The 18,258-nt window shown below is 41.7% G+C and overlaps 1 protein-coding gene across 1 annotated transcript in view; it reads right to left on the minus strand.

The window, feature by feature from the left end:
* Positions 1-219: 219 nt before the first annotated feature.
* qsox1 (quiescin Q6 sulfhydryl oxidase 1) overlaps positions 220-18,258 on the minus strand; it is a 28,678-nt gene continuing 10,639 nt past the window's right edge. Inside the window, exons 9-13 of the mRNA XM_041935070.1 lie at positions 13,028-13,150; positions 10,718-10,856; positions 9,207-9,383; positions 2,829-2,990; positions 220-2,183 (exon numbers count right to left, since the gene is read on the minus strand). Of these exons, the coding sequence (XP_041791004.1) occupies positions 1,363-2,183; positions 2,829-2,990; positions 9,207-9,383; positions 10,718-10,856; positions 13,028-13,150 (1,422 nt within the window). The 3' untranslated portion in view covers positions 220-1,362. The remainder of the gene's footprint in view (positions 2,184-2,828; positions 2,991-9,206; positions 9,384-10,717; positions 10,857-13,027; positions 13,151-18,258) is intronic.

An 18,258-nucleotide genomic window follows, 5' to 3' on the forward strand; every position in this document is an offset into this window, starting at 1 on the left:
CTGGTAGTCTTGATCAAAACAAAAACAAACACAGAAACTTGTTTTTGCCAAAGCTGTGATGGAAAACATCTGGGAGGTCCTGCAAACATATTTTGACTTCTGAGACAACACAGAAAGCATCCAGGTTTACCCGTTCTCTGTAACTTCCTGTTATATGGTAAAAAGAAAGTGTGACTAGATCTACCTCAACAAAGGTGTCAGTATTGAAAAAGCAATGAGTCCTTATCAAAAATAATTTTATTGATTCAGACAGAAGCAAAGAGAGAAACACAGTGTTTTTGAGATGAGCAGCCAAAGCTTTACATCATGGACACAAGCCAAAAACAAATCCTGCTTATTCTAAAACCTTGTCCAGTGTGAACATATGCGTCGCTCCACAACACTTCATAAACAACCAGAGTAGCCGTTATGTGGACTCAGCAGTGTGATGTAATATTCAAAGATGTGACATAACGCTCGGTGTAACATACAGTGTGCCACCTCAAAGGAGCTGAAGGTCAAGAACAGGGCTGATCCGCTGGTCCACTCACAACATTCAACAATATGATGCAACTATCTGGCCTTCAGCAAACTGGAAAAGCCCACAAAAGCATTTAAGGACTTTTCGTAACCATTTGATTATTAAATGAGACGCAACCTTGATAAACACAAAAATCTCAGTGATTGGTTGGAGGGAAATGCGAGATACTGCAGAACAAATCGTTTAAAAATCACTGAAGAATCACCTATTTCAGTATTTAATTCAAATGATTTAAATATTTTATGTGTAAATACACAAAAATTGTGACAAAATCAAATTTATTTGGTCATCGTACACAGGACATGTGTACTAGGCCCTACAATGAGAAACCAAAAAAGAAATTACTGCGACAAATGACCAGAATGTCAGTAAGGCAACAAAAATCACTCTGTGAAAAAAAACAAAACATATTAGTCGCATTTACTTCATACAAATAAAAAAAACCAAAAAATTAATCTCTTATTGGTTTTAATTTCATCCTTCATAAGTGGTCAAACAGCCTTAGCACATGGCCTAAACAGAAACCCTCTTCTGGAAATATACATCTATATGCACAGATCGTCCACAGTTGAGGTGTTACCTGAAAAGCTCCCGAGGCCAGATTAAGTGTCAGGTTGAATAACTGACATGATTTTCAAAGTTTTTGAAGGTAACCTGCTAATTTTCCCTTCTCCTCTGCCTCCCCAGTTAGACATAACACATCCAGGACAGCCGGGGTAAAATGTGCTCTTGCCTACTCTGGTTGTAGATAACAGTGAAGCGTGACACATCCCCTTGCACTAACCCCAACCTAATGAGCGTTAATCATTGCTGTATCAGGTCAAATTCGGATGCATTTTGGTTCAGGGCAGGGCTACTTTAGCCCGCCGTAGCCTGAGACGGCTTTTGAAGAAAAGGTACATGGCCAGCAGACACATTGAGGACAGGAAATAAAGAATGACACATAGGCTGATGTCCACTTTGGAGAATCCAATGCTCAGCACAGACATCCAGCGTCCCCTCTGGCTCAACTCCTCCTCCTCGACAAAGTACCGGCCTGTCAGTTCTCGCTTCTGCAGCCGCTTTCTCTGCTGCCCCACATCCAGCTCAAAGTCCTCTAAAGGCTGCAGGCCCACCATCCCGAGCCCTGTGTCCAGCTCCATGCCGAGCCCAAACACAGGCCCGGGCTCCTGCTCCTCCTTCCTCTGCAGGGTGCGTTGTTTGACCCGGCTGGAGGCAGCCACTCGCAGCGCCTTGGCCTTGTAGTGCTGGTTGACAAATGAGTCGAGATCCACGATGTCCTCCTGCTGCTCTCTCATCCTCATCCCCACAATGCTCGGCCTGCTGTGGGCCTGCCGCCGGCCTCGGCCCACTTCCATTTCAGGTTTGGCCCAGGGGGTTGGACCGGACGTCTTACCCCCCATCTCATCCGCTGCTGCTCCTTCCCCACGTTCCTCCTCTTCATCTGCACCTGCTTCGTCCTGAGGCCCCTCTTCCTCCTCTTCCTCCTCCTCTCCTTCCTCCTCTTCTTGCACAGTGGGTTCCAACGGAAGGGGATGTGTCAAGGAGTTCAAGGCCTCCCTGGCCTTTCGCTCTCCATGTTTCTGAGCCTCCATAGCCTGCTGCTGACTCTCATGTTTTTCCCTCTGTTTTGCCAGAATATGGCTTTCATCTTCGAGGTAGTCTGACAGGGCGAGGAAAAGAAAGACACAGATATATTATTCCTAAAGTCATCACATCTTATCTAGAATCAGATGATTTTCTAATCATCCTCAGTTCATCCGAAAAAATGATAGACATGACTACTGCTAAGAAAACTCACTCATTACTGAAGAAGAAGAAGAAGAAGAAGAAGAAGAAGAAGAAGAAGAAGAAGAAGAAGAAGAAGAAGAAGAAGAAGAAGAAGAAGAAGAAGAAGAAGAAGAAGAAGAAGAAGAAGAAGAAGAAGAAGAAGAAGAAGAAGAAGAAGGTGTACTGTACAAGGAATTTGGGTGGGTTCAGGTGACAGAGTGGGATTATCTAGGCCCTTTGTTACCTTCTTTTTTCTCCTCTTTTTTTATTGGAACCACTGTTCTATGTTTTCCGCTTGCTGAGACAACACATCCTTTGCCATTATGATTGTTAGACCATGCAACAGCTAACATACAGCTTGTTATCTGTAGGCAAAACACGCTGCTCTGTAAAAATCTGTTCAGGAAAGACACTGATGGATTTCACTCTTATTGAGCTCCAGACTGTCAACAGGTAGAAGGAAGAAATTCATTTCTGTCGTTTGGTAAAAATCCTTGAATTTATGAGATATGAGCTCTTTAGAAAATAAACGTTGTACCTGTGAGGATACTGCTGGATGAGAAGTAGGACAGGATGAAGGGGAGAACCTGCTCATTGTTCCACCTGTGCTCCCCGTTCTCCTTTACCGTGTGGCAGGCTGAACACATTTCTGGTGAGGGCCACTGGATCTTTGGGAAGTTTGGATCTTCACTCAAAGCGCCTGGAGAGATAAACGCAGAAACAGCGCTACTGTCACTTTATTACTGAAATAAGAACGAGCACACAGCAGCATAGGGTGAAAAAAAGGATGAAGTGAGACAATAAAAGGACTGCTGGGTGGTTGAAAAGTAAAAATCATGTATTGTGAGAGCCACAGAGCTGATTTTTGAAATTAAACAAGCAGTTTTGTTACTGACACTTTATACCTCTCTTCCACTACACTGAGGAAAATGTACGTTTCACTCCACTATATCCATTTGACAGATATTGTGACAAAGTTACTTTAATGATTGTTAAACATATGATTAACTCAGATAATACAATGCATTGATATACATTAGACTGCCTAAATGCACTCTATACTGTATAAAGCACGTCTAATACTATATACAGCCAGTTGTAGTGAGTCCAGATAACACCATGTGCACTCACAACATTAAAATACTGCCAACAGGTAATAACATAATTTCTATTTATAATGGTTGTTCTGCATATTAAGTACTTTCGTTTGCGATACTTAAGCGTGGTGGCTGCTATTACTCCGTTTAAGTACATTTTTAACTAAATAGGCCTATTTCTTCCATGACTAAAGCTGTTTCGAAGTCTTTCTCACGGTAGCAAACTAATAAGTACCTCACCTAACTTACAGCAGAGGATATACAAGGCCAGAAAATGCTGCATGGATCCAGATCCATTCACTGCCACATGCAAGAATCACACAACATAAAGCGCCCAGTCAGCTGCTTCATCCATTGTTGTTTTTTTTATTCTCCTTTTGGTGCATTGACTTGAGGAACTAAAGTGCTTTGAAGACTGGATGCAATCTGTGCTGAACCCATTTGATCTTGTCACAGTGCTCGTAAAAACTAAGTGCCTATATGCATATGTGTATGTATGTGTTTAAGTGTGTATATGTAAATCATCTGTGTGTGTTTGTGGGCATGTAATCTAGGGATTGATATGTGTGTGTGTGTGTGTGTGTGTGTGTGAATGTATGACAGGGTCTAACAATGATCAATGGGCTTCTGGGATGTCCCAGTGGGAGGGGAGGTGAGATAATAGATGTGGCCAAAGTGGACAGCTTCCACCCACCCACCCACAAACACGCACACCCACACACACGCACGCACGCACGCACACACGCACGCACGCACGCAGGCACGCACGCACGCACGCACGCACACACACACACACACACACACACACACACACACACACACACACACACTGAGTTTTCAGGCAGCAGACCTCAGAGCTCGGGAGCACCTGTCTTGTCCCTTCAGACCCCTTTGAAAGCAGAGTCCAATCTCCAAATTGAACATGAGAGCAACAGAAATCTCAGAGGGGAGCTGGCCTTCTAATGAATTAGAAACTTTCTCCTTTAACATGTTTTCTTTAATGTGGCCAATGCCCACTAACGCCCCTCGTCACTCACGCACAACACCGCATCCATGCAAATAGACCAACAGAGGGATAGGTGTACACACAAAAACTACACCGGCTCATATGCAACAGACACGCTCTACACATACACACACACAGGGCAGCATCTAGTAATAAATTGCTTGTTGTCACCAACAGGCCATTGTGTGTGTGCATGTGTGACTGTGTGTGTGTGTGTGTGTGTGCATGTGTGACTGTGTGTGTGCGCACGTGTGAACAGAGAAAAAAAAAAAAAGGCAGAGCAGCAGCAGGTCTGTCACTTTACAGCACTGTCAATTTACATCCTCCACCACCTCCGTCCCCGCTCCCTCCTTCTTCTCTCCACCGCTCAAGATTAATCTCAGTCATATGCATGTGTGTATGTACTCTGCATACAGTACTTTACATAAAGGATACATCAATTTTACTGTGTCCTGGGTTGGGCTGCAGCCTGTGGGTGTGTGTGGGGGCTTTCATACATTTCAGCAGGTGAGAGCACGCACGCACCCACGTGCACACACACGGGCCCAGATGCCTCAGATCTCTTTCCTTATTCTAATCAGCTTGCCACGTTTGCGGCCAGGGTGACTTTAGCCATACCAGCCATATTGAGATTGCCACAATGGCCTGTCACGGAGATGTCATCGCCGCCGCGCATACATATTCATCAGGTATAAATATGTATTGTTCAGCACGTCAAACTAGCTTCCTCAGCACTAATTCTGTAAGTGAGGATCACCGACACCGAGCGGCATACTGAGCCATTATGGCAGCTGGGCTGATGTCAGACATTTTATGCTCATTTAAATAATCCAGACAAAACCTAAACTGGGAATTCTGTTTATTGTATGACAGATCTGACATTTTTTACTCATGCTGACTTAATGTGTCTAGAGCACATTTCTCAATAATGTAGAACTGTCAAGCACCAAAAAATGGCATTAAATGTGTAGTTTACTACTTTAGTTTGTGAGAATCCTTTACATTATGTATGATAATAAAAATTTCAGGGTTGACAAAATTAAGTCCAAGACTCATTCCTGACAAAATGCAATAAATACCTGTACAATCATCAATACAAATCAAGTCAAACATACAAATGTAAATGTAGTGTGCACATCCAGCCCTCCCACCAAAAAAATGTTCCTCTTGTTTTCATAGGTAACTTATGCCAAGTCCAAGCTCAACAGAACAGAAAGGACGAGTGATTTTGGGACTGAACGTGACATTGAGATATTCAGGGGCTCTGTTGGTATAAATATTAGCCAATATACCACACTGAGTTGCAGTTGTACAGCTTGTCCTTTAAGAGTAGCCATCTGAGCTGGAATCGCGGCTTGCAAACATGCACCAGCTGGTTTAAGCTCAACACAACCCCAACTAACTTGTTCTGAGAGAGCTGTGATTTATCTCTCTGATCAGTTGGTTCCTTCATCTATCTTCGTCTTATATGGCTGTTAAAACAACATTTAAAATTTGAGAATTTTGGATTCATTTGTTAAATAAAAAAGCACTTTGTAAAAAAACAAGTTTATATTTCTCAAGTAGGTTTGTGCCATGTCATATCGTTCATAAAAATAACGGAATAATTTTAACTGTACTTTGGCATGCTGACGTTCAGTACGTGTGTCATGACTATGTGAGGAAGCAACATGCATGTCTGTCGGCCAGAGTAACAATGCTTGTTAGTTCCTAAAATGGGACTGACTTTGGCATGGAAGTGGTACGGCTTTAAAAGCTCAGATCTACAGTGAGACTGGTAGCATTTAAGCAGTGCAAGAACATGATTACATAACAGCAAAAAGGTGGCGACACAACAAATGTATACTATCTCAAGCAGACATATCTGCCGTTGTATGAGGAGAGTCAGAAATCAAACAACTAAATTAAACAAACTACAGTAATTGTTCAGTTATTTTCCTAAAGTAAAAAAGAGATAATTCTTATTTTATTGTTCTTCTTCAAGAGTAGTATTGTCACAAAAATGTTCTGCAAACCCATGATAATATTTTAAGGCAATGTCATTCACATCTGTATCAATACTCAGGTACTGTTACTGAAAAAATGCATAAACCCTAGAAGAAGTGCTTCAAGTGCACACACAGCCCTGAAGGCAGTCAGGCTGGTGCAGCAGCTGTTTTGTCTGTAGAAATGTGAGTCAGCCTCAGCCTGTTGACAAGCAGCAACAGGACTGAGCTGCCACCGGTCTTAATACTGCTGCCGCGAGGAGGCCGAGGGCCCTGGGGCCTCTTTGTTGCCAGCTAAATTAATTGTTCGGCCGCTTTACAAATAGCTGCTCTTTCATGCATGGCTGCTCGTGAAAGGAGGGGCGGGGAGGCTTGCTAAAGAGCTCCACTTTAGGCAAAGGGGACAGGAGGGGTTGAGTGGATGGAGAGAACGGAGTGTGCTCTCCTCGGGGAGACGCTGCCACTCATTGCTACAAACACAGCTAAACCCTCCGCTCCTCCCTCTCTCTCCTGATTCACCCGACTTATCCCCTGTGGACCCCGACTCACCCTCCACCATGACTAACTCCCCCTGCCACACGCCACAACTTGACCCATGCTTGGAGAGGCTGTGTGTGTATGTGTTTGGGAGGGGGAGGAAAGGAGTGGGGAGCGTGTGTGGCTTGCGTCGTGGTGTTTGCCACCTGCTGTCACACAATGCCTTGGGAATAGTGTGTTTGTGTGTGTGTGTGTGTGTGTGTGGGCAGAGAGGGCTGGTTCCTGGGGGACCCATCCTGCGAGGATGCTGTGCTATTACTTGTCAAGCGGAGGATATGAGTCCCAGGGGATGCTGAGTGGAAAGAGAGAAAGACTGCCACAGGAATAGAGGAAGAGAGGGAAGACGGATGGATGACGGTGGTGGGTTGAATAGTGTTTAAGCGTCTGGGGAGCAGACACACGTGGGGACGAGTGTCCTTCTGGCCCCTGTTGTTCAGGACACAAGCTGTCCCTGAGATAGAAGAGGGGGTAGTCAACACAAACAAAAGATAGTGATTTAACAAAGTGGGCTGTTAATGACAGCCCTGCGCCTAATAAAATCATATGAACACAGGCAAGGGAGGAGGGACGTCTGGGAGCTGTTTAATACTCTCTGACTGATGGCAGAAGTGGAATATGCTGATACAGCACGGTTAAAAAAGAGAAAACTTTTACGTACAGAGCAAGAAAAGACAGAGAAGTCTGGACTGAGGATTAGAGGAGAACTAAACATGCAGGAAAAGATGAGAAGATTCTCATTTCTGTGTAAAGACTACTAAAAATGAATGATTGGGTAACTGCTGAGTTTAAATGATGATTTGGATAGAAATTCCTTGTAGTTTGGTGTACAAACCTATGAAGAAAAGGTATAAGAGCAGGATTTGGGGAGATAAGTCTGAAGGGGATATGAAAGACATGAATAAGAAATGGTTGGTGACTGGTGAGGCGATAGTGGTGGGACAGTGGAGTGCGGGAGAGAATCAAAGTAAGGGTGAGAGAAGGGTGGTCAATGGCAGAGGGGGGTCAGGAGAAAATGGGTGAGTCAGAGGCAGATGATACTTGGAGGGCTAAGACAGGGTGACAGCTGGTGTCTGATCTGAGGATCCATTCTTCCTCCTCCCTGCACCCTCTTAGTCGTATTACAGAGACTAACTGACCATTAGAGGGAACTGGAACTGAAAATCTTGCCCCAAAACTGAGTACTGTAATGCTGAGGATTTCAAGATGTGGATGGGCAGACTCGGAAAAGAGGAGTGTGGAAAGATGGTGGGATGAAAAAGTGGGGGTGACAGGGATGGCTTAACACACTAAGGTGTATAACATGAACTTACAATGAGATGGATTTAATTCAGTTTCACAACGATTATCTTCATCATGTACTGTATAGTGTCTAAAACGGAAAGCACACGTCCTCTTTTCCCTTGCATTAGGGCTTCAACTAACGATTATTTTCATAATCAAGTAATCTGCCAGTTTTCTAATCGATTTTGTTATTTTGTCTATAAAATGGAGACAATAGTGAGAAATGCGGATTATAATTTCCAAGAAACCAAGTTAGCGCCTTTAAATAGTAGCTGCATAGTCACATCCTCTTTGTAGCAGAAAGTTTCTTTAAAATACTGTCTTCACTTTAAAGACAGCAAATTAAAAAAAAAATAAAAATTCTGCGTTCTAATCCTGTGTTGATTGTTTATTTATCTCTTTGTAAATGCCATGAAAAGTAACTTTTGAGAGTTTCAAATAAAATTTCCCTCTTTCCTCTCATGCTGAAATATTTTTGAAGGCTCATCTTGAACTCTGGGGTGTATACAGTACATATATATATATTTCATCAAATGTGATATAAGGCATCAGACCAACCAGGGCCATCGTATAAACGTGCTATACCAATAGCTTGTGGGACATAGTGGCTAGCAGAGTGATACTAACACAGTCAGAGTTGTGTGTTTGGACGTCTTTGCCGAGTTTTTTTTTTATTTGAAGAGAATCTGGTTGTACTCTAATTTATCCTCTAATTTACTCATCCTGACCCAACAATGCAGGTCAGGGAGGTGTAGATGGAGGACAACAGATCTGTATTCCTCCATATTCACTATGCTACCCCCACTTTGGAACCACTGAATCACATCTGAACAATCAGATTTGCCTTACGGAAGCTAAAGATGCTATGACAGCTATTTCACTGTAACTTTAAGAACAATACAAGAATGTCTACCACAGCTGAAATAACAGAAAGGAGTTTAGTAATTGACAGAGATTCAGCGTGACAGAGATTCTGCAAACCAGCTACAGGTGATTGTGCTGATTCCTACCTGCCACTCTGTTGTTGACGCGGTTGTGTCTGGACCAAAGCCACAGGGCTGCTGACGACATCGTGTTCACCTCCGCCAGACTCTCCCTCGCCATGTTCTCAAAGTGCTCGGCACACGGCCTGCAGCCAAAGAAGCTGTGGACGTAGCTTCTCATCGCACTCAGCACCTCCTGGGGATCTGGAGGGGAATGACACAGGGTCAGTTAATGCTGTGTACTGCATGTCACAACACAACAACAGTATCACAAATTCTTTCGTAAGATCACTTCAAACACAAACTTTGCTCTTTATCTGGATTTTGTTACTTTAAACACGATGTTTGGAAAAGTAAATGTAAATGCAAGTAGAACTGAGTCATTATCTGTTATGTGAAGCACAATCACCTGCCTGTGTAAAGCTGGTCATCTTCATAATGTACTGTTAACCTATGCTGCAGCCTAAAAGCTTGCTGATGGCAGTGTGTGTCCACGGCTTCCTGGATTCCCACGGTTATGTGGGCCGGGAGTCAGAGAGATGGGTTAACCCCATATTGAGATGAATTATCTATGTGAATGGGATAACTCAATCTGGAGATTAAATACAGTTAACCCGCTGTGTGAATGGTGGCCAGGCTGTTATCTCAGGACATCAACAGGCCACAAACATATTTTTCTGGAGCTGTTTGCTTTTGTTCACAGCTTAGCAGGACCTTCAGATGAACCGTACTGACAGTAGGAGTGTGTGTGTGTGTGTGTGTGCGCTCCTTATAAAAATAGGAATGGTCTTGTGTTAGGCATGTGTTCAAACCTTTAATAATCTGTTCACACCTTTAACATTCAATGCAGTCTGTGTATATGAAGTAATGGAGATTTATGTTATGGTCAATACTGTACAGTATGTGTGTGTATACCCCATTAAGATGGTGGTCTGTGGGGGGCCAGATGGACACCCCCTTTTGGCCAGTCCATCTGCAGGTCACATGATGGTCCCTAAACCTTGGGATTAACCTCTGTGTGTGTTTGTATGTGTGTGTGTGCGTTGTTGTGTGTGTGTGCGCGTGTGTGTGTGTGTGTGAGTTGAAGGGAGATTAACGTTGCTGCCGGGAGTGGAGTCTCTGGTCATCTGCCCGTTTTATTAACCACTCACATTCCACTAATCTAACATAATCCCTTTTCACACAGCCGCAATTAGGCTCAATTTTAGTTGTGACAAAATGACAAAACAAAGGACAAAAAACCTCTAAGAATTCGGGTCAAAACTTCACCATGATATGTGTTTTCGTGTGTGTGAATGTTTAGCCTTTTCTCTGTGTGATGGTAAATAAAGTCAGTATGAAAGGAAAGCAGACCACCAAACATTCCCAGGCTAATTTGTTTACAAAGCCTGACAAAGCCCTCATCCTCAGTCCTGCCCTGTCTTTGAACAGCAATAAAAACTCAGTGAGTGAGTGTGTGTTTGTGTGTGTGTGTGTGTGTGTGTGTGTGTGTGTGTGTGTGTGTGTGTGTGTGTGTGTGTGTGTGTGTGTGTGTGTACCTGTGCCTCCAGTCTTCTTGGCCTGGACAGTGAGAACATGGAAGAGAGTCCACACCCCGCAAGGGTAACGTCTGAAGTGGGGTTGTGAACCCTGACAGCCCACCCACCGGACTCCTTCAGGCAAAGCAGTGTCTGGAGACTGAGAGACAGGAAGAAAAGCAAACAGACAAACACCAGTTACACACAAATGGGAGGACGGAAACAAAGAAAAAAGCTGAGATGACAAACTACAAACTGGTGATATTCTACATTTTACTTATTGTCAACAAATCCAACGAAAAGACCAAAATCAACAATGAATTGATCCTAATAAGTATCGTGTGTGTACACCAATTCTGATACAGTCGATTCCTCCGTGTTACATGTCTCCATTGCTGACCAAACACTGTTAAGCACAAACTGTTGCGCTGCCATGTTCTTTTATTATGACGAACATGGGTTTGTCTCTCAAGTGTAGTAAGTGTAGTGATTCCCAACCTTTGCCTTTCAGACGTAACCCCACAGCTCTGTCAGATAAGTTTAAGTAGCCCTTCATCAACTGTGTTCATTTGAACTGTATGTTATTTAACTCCATGAACAATATAAAAGTAGATATTGTTACGTTAACTTTTTCCTACTATTGAACAGATCGGTTTGATCAACTTTCAATTTGTATGAACAGCTGCAGAAGCCGGGTGTTTCAACCGCTTATACAGTACTTTTACATAACTATTCCAGTTATTTATCCGTTACTTTTAACTATTTCAACTCTTGGTCCATTACTATTACATAAGTATTCCATACGTGAATTTGTTCCAATTAACTATTTCACATGTTTATTCATTACTATCTTTACCCATTACTTTTAGCTAGATAACTATTTGATCTGTTTATCCATTGCATTTAGCCATCACTATTTCGTTATTTTTAGATAACCGCTTATATGTCTCTGCTAACTATCGTACATGGTGGTCAAGTGTTATGGACGACTCAGTATATGGATATATAGATATCTTAAATCAATATAAAACTTCCATTTTATTACACCTAATTGAGCTATCCACAGTGTTTCCATGTACCCCCTGGCAATTGCAAATGTACCCTAATGGGGTAAAGGTAGCTCTGGTTTGGAATCACTGTGAACAATTTGTGGATGAAAATAGTCCCAAACAAACACATGATTTAATCCTGTTTGAGTACTGTTGGTTGAAAAACTACAATGCCCAGATGTTTAACAAAATGTAGCTTTTTCAAAAAGTCTCGAAAAAGTAGAGGCTCTCCAGCATCTCCCAACCTGTTCAACTTAATGAAAGCTGTTCCACGTAGTTTTCTTGATCAATAAGAAGTCAATCTCAGGTTAATGGCTCAGCCCTCCACTAATGAACAGAAGCTATCCAGATCTCTACCCACGAGCCACAGTTGAATCCAATAACATATTTTCTCTGACATAAAGTCGTTTCTCTATCCGCACTGCATTGCCATCGCTGGTGTGATTGACAGGGTTACTCACATGTCAATAGTAATGATTTGGTGTGTGTGTGCATGTGTGTGTACCAGTCCATTTCCTCTCAGGCAAAGTCTATTCATACCTTCCCACTGATTCATTGATCCATTGATTTGCCTGCTAAAAGCTAATGATGTAAGTAAGTGACTCTTTCAATTTGCGAGGGGCGGAGGCATGCAGGCCTCATTCCAAAGACAACATCACATAGATCCTCAGCTGTATGTGCTGGCACTGAGACAAGGACAAAGTACATATTGAGATATCTGGATATTTCTAAAATATTTGGAATCTACTCATACGTGGTTTTAGAGAAATGTTCAAGATCACATTTTGACATTTCTTTGACAGAATAGGCATCACTTTGGCACCTCTAAGAAGGATTTGAACTGATTAAGTGTCCAGACTGACAAGTGACCTTGGCATCTCAGTGGAACGACAAGGCTACTCCCAGACGGACGTCCTCACATCAGTCTGGGTGCATTTTGTGATGCCCTACCCTCTGTTCTCCCAGCAGCTGCTTATCTGTCTGGTCTCTCCTCCTCTCCCTTCTTTTTCTTTTTAGATGCCTGCCTGCTCAAGCTCACAAAAGTCTGTCTTTTTTCTCATTTTGCATTCATGTACTTCCTCAGTGCAGTATGTAATGGACAGACCACTTCTAAATCCAATGAATACCAAAGATGGAAGACAGACAAAAAATTCAGCTGAGAATAATTTGAAAGTTGGCTTGACCGACGAGGACAAACAAGAAGCCCCAAGTTCGTCGTGATGCTGATGCACAAGGTCAAAACTTATTGGATATATTTCTACACAGCTCTGTGTTGGCTCACCTGTGCCAAGTTATCCAGTACCCCTCTGAGTGCCTCATAGGAAATCTCATCACCAGCCTGGTTCTGTAGCCAAGAGTTTACAGACTTCAAAAGGTTCATCACCACTGGACGGCCTGGAAAGTACTGCAGACATGAAACAACAGAGCACAATGGAAACAGGTGTTAACTTTCGAGAGCAACAGTCACAAAACTGTTTGATTGTGGAACAGATGAGATATAAGAAGGGCTGTAACTAACCACTTAGTCTATAAAATGCATGAGAAATTGTGAAATCATATTTTCCCAAAGTGAAGTTGTATGTTTTAGTCAGCACATGAAAATTTAAATGAGTTTCAACCACATGCCTGCTATAAAATATAGGCGGTCCTAATGTTTTATTAATTTATCTTCTATTTATTAAAGCTTTAAGACCGTTAAAATCTAACTCCTTTGCCTGAAATGAACCGTTCAAATTAACACTGTCACCTTAGATTGGCAGTATTTTTGTCCTACAAATGCACACTATGTGCCAAGTAGAAATATAATGCCTGAATTATCAGGTGCCATCTCATCTTAAGCAATGTTGCGCAAGAAGTTTCGATGCTGCACAAAAGTTGTGGTTTGAGTGTTTTTCCTTCTCAGCACCTTTAAAAGAAACCCACAAAAGTGACAGGAGCCAAGCTTAAGCCTCTTCCTTCATTAAGATCTATTTCCTAAGCCACTAACAACCACTTAGCCACTGTCTACTCAGTGCTTTCCCTGGCTGTGGACTTACATCTTTTCAAACTACCATGGTAACCACCACAACTGGGAGGAAACATGATACTGTAACTAGCAGAAGTAGGTTTGTGAGGAGAAAGCGGAAATCCAGCTGATGGGTGTCTGAGACCAGTGATGACAGAGTGAAGACAGACACAGACAAACGTGTCTTCACACATACGATACTGACAATAGAAACAGCTGATGTCTTGAGTGTTCAGACTGTAAAGGAGAGAAGACCACTTTAATAAATTTCAGCTAAAAGTGCTTCCTGTTCTTACTGTAAGCCTGTCTGTGAAACACTTTCTCATAATGGTCCTGTTTCTCAGAAACAGACACAATAAAGGGATAAGGCGTTTTCCAAGACAAACAGGCAAATAGACTACTTCCATTGTAACTTTTATTTAGGCCTGCGACTTCATTACAGATTATTTTCATCATCATTGATCTGTGGATTATTTTTCCGAATAACTGATGAATCATTTTTTCTATTAAACATAGAAAACTGAAAAAACAGCCCAAAACTCAAAGATATTCAGTTTACTATAACGGTTTGACATTTTTGTCTGACAGAATGACTAAAAACATTATTTGCCTATTTGCCTAATTGATTGATTGTCGAATTGTTGCAGCACTACTTTAGCCTTTGAGTGTTCCAAATCTGGCTCTTTTTGGCTCTTTAACATCAGAATGAGGTAACAGCATCTCTCTACTATTTTTTGAGTAATAATTATTGTCAAAGTACATGTGGACTATAGATCTCTACAAAGTTGTGGTGAATCTGAGAAAGAACAAATACAAGAAAAATAGAGAAAGCTGAATACGGAGAGGTTGCGTCATCCAACATCTGGAACTTTTATGAGTTGCATGGCTGCATCTTTTTAATTTGGCCTCCACCATTTGTTCAACTAAATAGACCTGCACACACTGACAATCTGGAACACACACGCCTTTCAGTCCACGGCTCAGCCATCTATTCATCACTCTCTAACAGGATCTGTCTGTTACGCCCTGGCCACTTAACCAGACCCCCAGTGATCTGCTTAAACCTCCTTGTCCAAGTCGACCAGAGTCCTGTTCTGTCCTGTGTCCCTCCTCTGCACCAGAGCACTGCTGACTTCATGCAGCACCTCTCATCTTTCATCAAACTGGCCTATAGTTTCGCAGTGTGCAAATAGCTTAATTTCAACATAAAAAAGATTAAAGAAAAAAAAAATTGATACAACCCCAATTCCAAAATTGGGATGTTGTGTAAAATATAAATAAATAACAGAATGCAATCATTTGCAAACAAACTGTGTTTACTGAAGTGTTCCTGAGTCCATGTAGTAACATCCTTTATACAAACATGTGTTCACAAAGTGGTGAACCTCACTCCATCCTTGCTTGTGATCGACTGAGCCTTTCCAGGATGCTCCTTTCATACTCAATCATGATACTATAACCTGTTACCAATCAACCTGTTTACCTGTGGAATGATCCAAACAGGTGTTTTTGGAGCATTCCACAACTTTCCCAGTCTTTTGTTGCTCCTTCCCAACTTGTTTGAAATGTGTTGTCAAATTCAGAATAAGCAGATATTTACAAAAATCAATAAGGTTGATGAGGTAAAACATTAAATATATTGTCTATTTACTGTTTTCAATTGAGTATATGTCAGAAAGGAGTAGAAAATTATCACATTCTATTTTATTTGTTTTACAAAGCATCCTAACTTTTTTGGAAACAGTTTTGTAAATCCCTACTGATCATTAATGACCTATTACAATAATTTTCAATATTGCAAACATTTTCTATTTTACCACTACTAGATCACCCTCTGTGACATATAGATGCAGCCACACACACACACACACACACACACACACACACACACACACACACACACACACACACACACACACACACACACACACACACACACGCACACTAAAGGTGGGATGCAAAAAGCAGACAAAGGCCTCTGATGTGTGCTGCTTGCTGCTGGGAGAGTGATATAATAGGTTTAGGTCTGGATGCCAACCAGTCAGAAAAGCTCATTAAACAGCCATATGAATTTAACCAGGGGAGAAAACACAGGTGCTTTCCACTAATGGGCTTAACTCAGCATCACCAAAGAAACACTATTCATGAGCTTTGGGTCTGGTAATCACCCTGAAACTAAAATGTTCCCCATGTTCCAACTTTTGCACAAAAATATTCAACAGTCAATGTCATCTTTCTCTGCTTTATCACTATTTGTAGTATTTTACATTGATTTCTCTTTTTCTTAACCTCCCTGGCCTTGATCATTGATGGTGCACAATGTCAATCAATACTCCAAATAGATTTCACAGATATGTTGATGAAATATGTGCCAGAGCCACGGCCTACATTGAGCTGATTTTTTGGTGACGGTTTGAACTTAATTGTGCGACAGCAAAGAAATGTTTTACAAAAATTATGTTGCCTGTTTTCTATATTTACTTGCAACACACTCACCTCTATCATGAATACACACTCTTGGAAAGTGTAGTTTTAGATGAGGCATCCACAACAAGCACTGCAGTTACACAAGAACAACAAATGAAACCCTACTGGGAACACACACACTCTGTATTATCCAGTCAAATGTCCGCTGAGATAGCCATTTAACTGATTACAAGATAAAATTCAGTATTAGGAACACCTTGTGATTACTGATCATCAACTGAATGGATTCATCTCCCTAAAGTTTGTCTCTCTATATTGTGAAAATTCACCCAAACACACGCACACACACGCACTTGCCCTCCTCTAACCCTGTATCCCTCCTGCCCCCATCCCAGTTGGACCATGACAATCCCCTTCACCCCCCGCAATATGTCATCCCTGATCCGATTAGCATCAGCAGCACTTGAGAAACCTTGTGGTGAGGGTCTCAAGAGGGAGGCATCTGTTGGCTGCAACAGGGCGGACCAGGCCAGGCCCGAGGTAGAAGACAGGGGTGAAGCCCCTTGGTAATAATCTAACTTCAATCCACCCGGGGAGGCATGGGGGGATGCTGAATTTGCCACAGAGTCACTACAGTCACTGAGGGGAAACTGCAACTGAAAACGGCCAAATGAATACACAATCTTTTTGAGATTTCCTTATATAACGGTAATATGATCCATAATTACACGGACACTTTGTTTTCAGAAAAACAGCGAGCATCTTTGGTAATATAAGTGTATGGGAACATTATGTCCCGAGCCCTGGCGTGAGAAGGGCGAAGACTGTGTCCCTTTGGCCCAAAGCCCCGTTCTTAATTCTTTGTTTTATTCCCCTGCCCCTCTGGGCTGAAGGGCTTCTTTCAAGAAAAGCAGGATAGAGGTGTAATCCTTAAAAACCTCTCTGTAATGCTCTCATGCGTCCCAAGATCCACTTTTTTAATCCTCATATACATGTAGAGGATTCATAAATCCGGCTTCAGCCTGACAAGACAGTAAATCTAGCAATATTATGACTGGGTGTACGAAAAAATAAATAAATAAAAATCAAACAACCGCCATGTTTACATGTTTGGATGAGGAGATGCAATGATGGGATGATTGTGGATAGAAAAGAAACAAACAATTCATGGAATTAAAATTCTTGGACAGAATAGAGATTTACATGAAATTAATAAATAAAGGCGATGGATACATTTTTATTCACAGATTCTCAGACTCATTTTCAAACAAAAATGCATTTAACACATTAAATGGTTCCAGCTTCTCAAAAGTGAGTTTTTCTTGTCTATGATCATTGTAAACTGAATATATTTGGGTTTCAGACTGTTAATCGGCCATAAAAACAATCTGTCCTATTGGACTCCAGGAAATTGTGATGGCCATTTTTTACAATTTCCTTACGTTTTATAGGCAAACTGATTAGTCAATTAATCAAGACAATCTTTAATGAAAATAGTAATTTATTCTCCACACATACATAATGACTGGCCCATGCAAAATGACCCATGCAAATACACGCCCTTATGTATGCAAATGCACTTCCCACTAATCATTTTGTTTGGTAAAAATTAAAAAGTGTGTTGGGATTGACGTAACGTGTCACCAGTGTGAAACCATGACACTCACACTGTCGTCAGGATATCGTGAGTCACTTTCACTCTAATCTAATCACATGACTCACGCGGGGAGTTCAGGTGTCAGATTTGCACATATTGCGCTGGTAATAAGGAAGGCAGAAGGGTTTAACAGAGAGGAAAAGAAGAGAAGAGGTTAAAGGTTCGCCTAAACTAATATATTTAATTGTCTGGTATTTACCACATGGACTGCATAATATGAAAATTAATCTAAAAATGTAGTTATAAAATATATGTTTGCTTTAAAAGTGCACCAATTGGATCATAAGAATTTCCTACCACTAAGTAAGTACCATCCACTGTCATTCCAAATGTCCTTCAGTTCTAGCTTCCCAATCTCCTTGCTTGTCGTACATTAACTGCTCCTAACAAGCTGACTGACTGAAAGGATTCAGCCTCTTTGTAG

This window comes from Chelmon rostratus, chromosome 4 (genome assembly GCF_017976325.1).
Source record: "Chelmon rostratus isolate fCheRos1 chromosome 4, fCheRos1.pri, whole genome shotgun sequence".
Classification (NCBI taxonomy): Eukaryota; Metazoa; Chordata; class Actinopteri; order Chaetodontiformes; family Chaetodontidae; genus Chelmon; species Chelmon rostratus.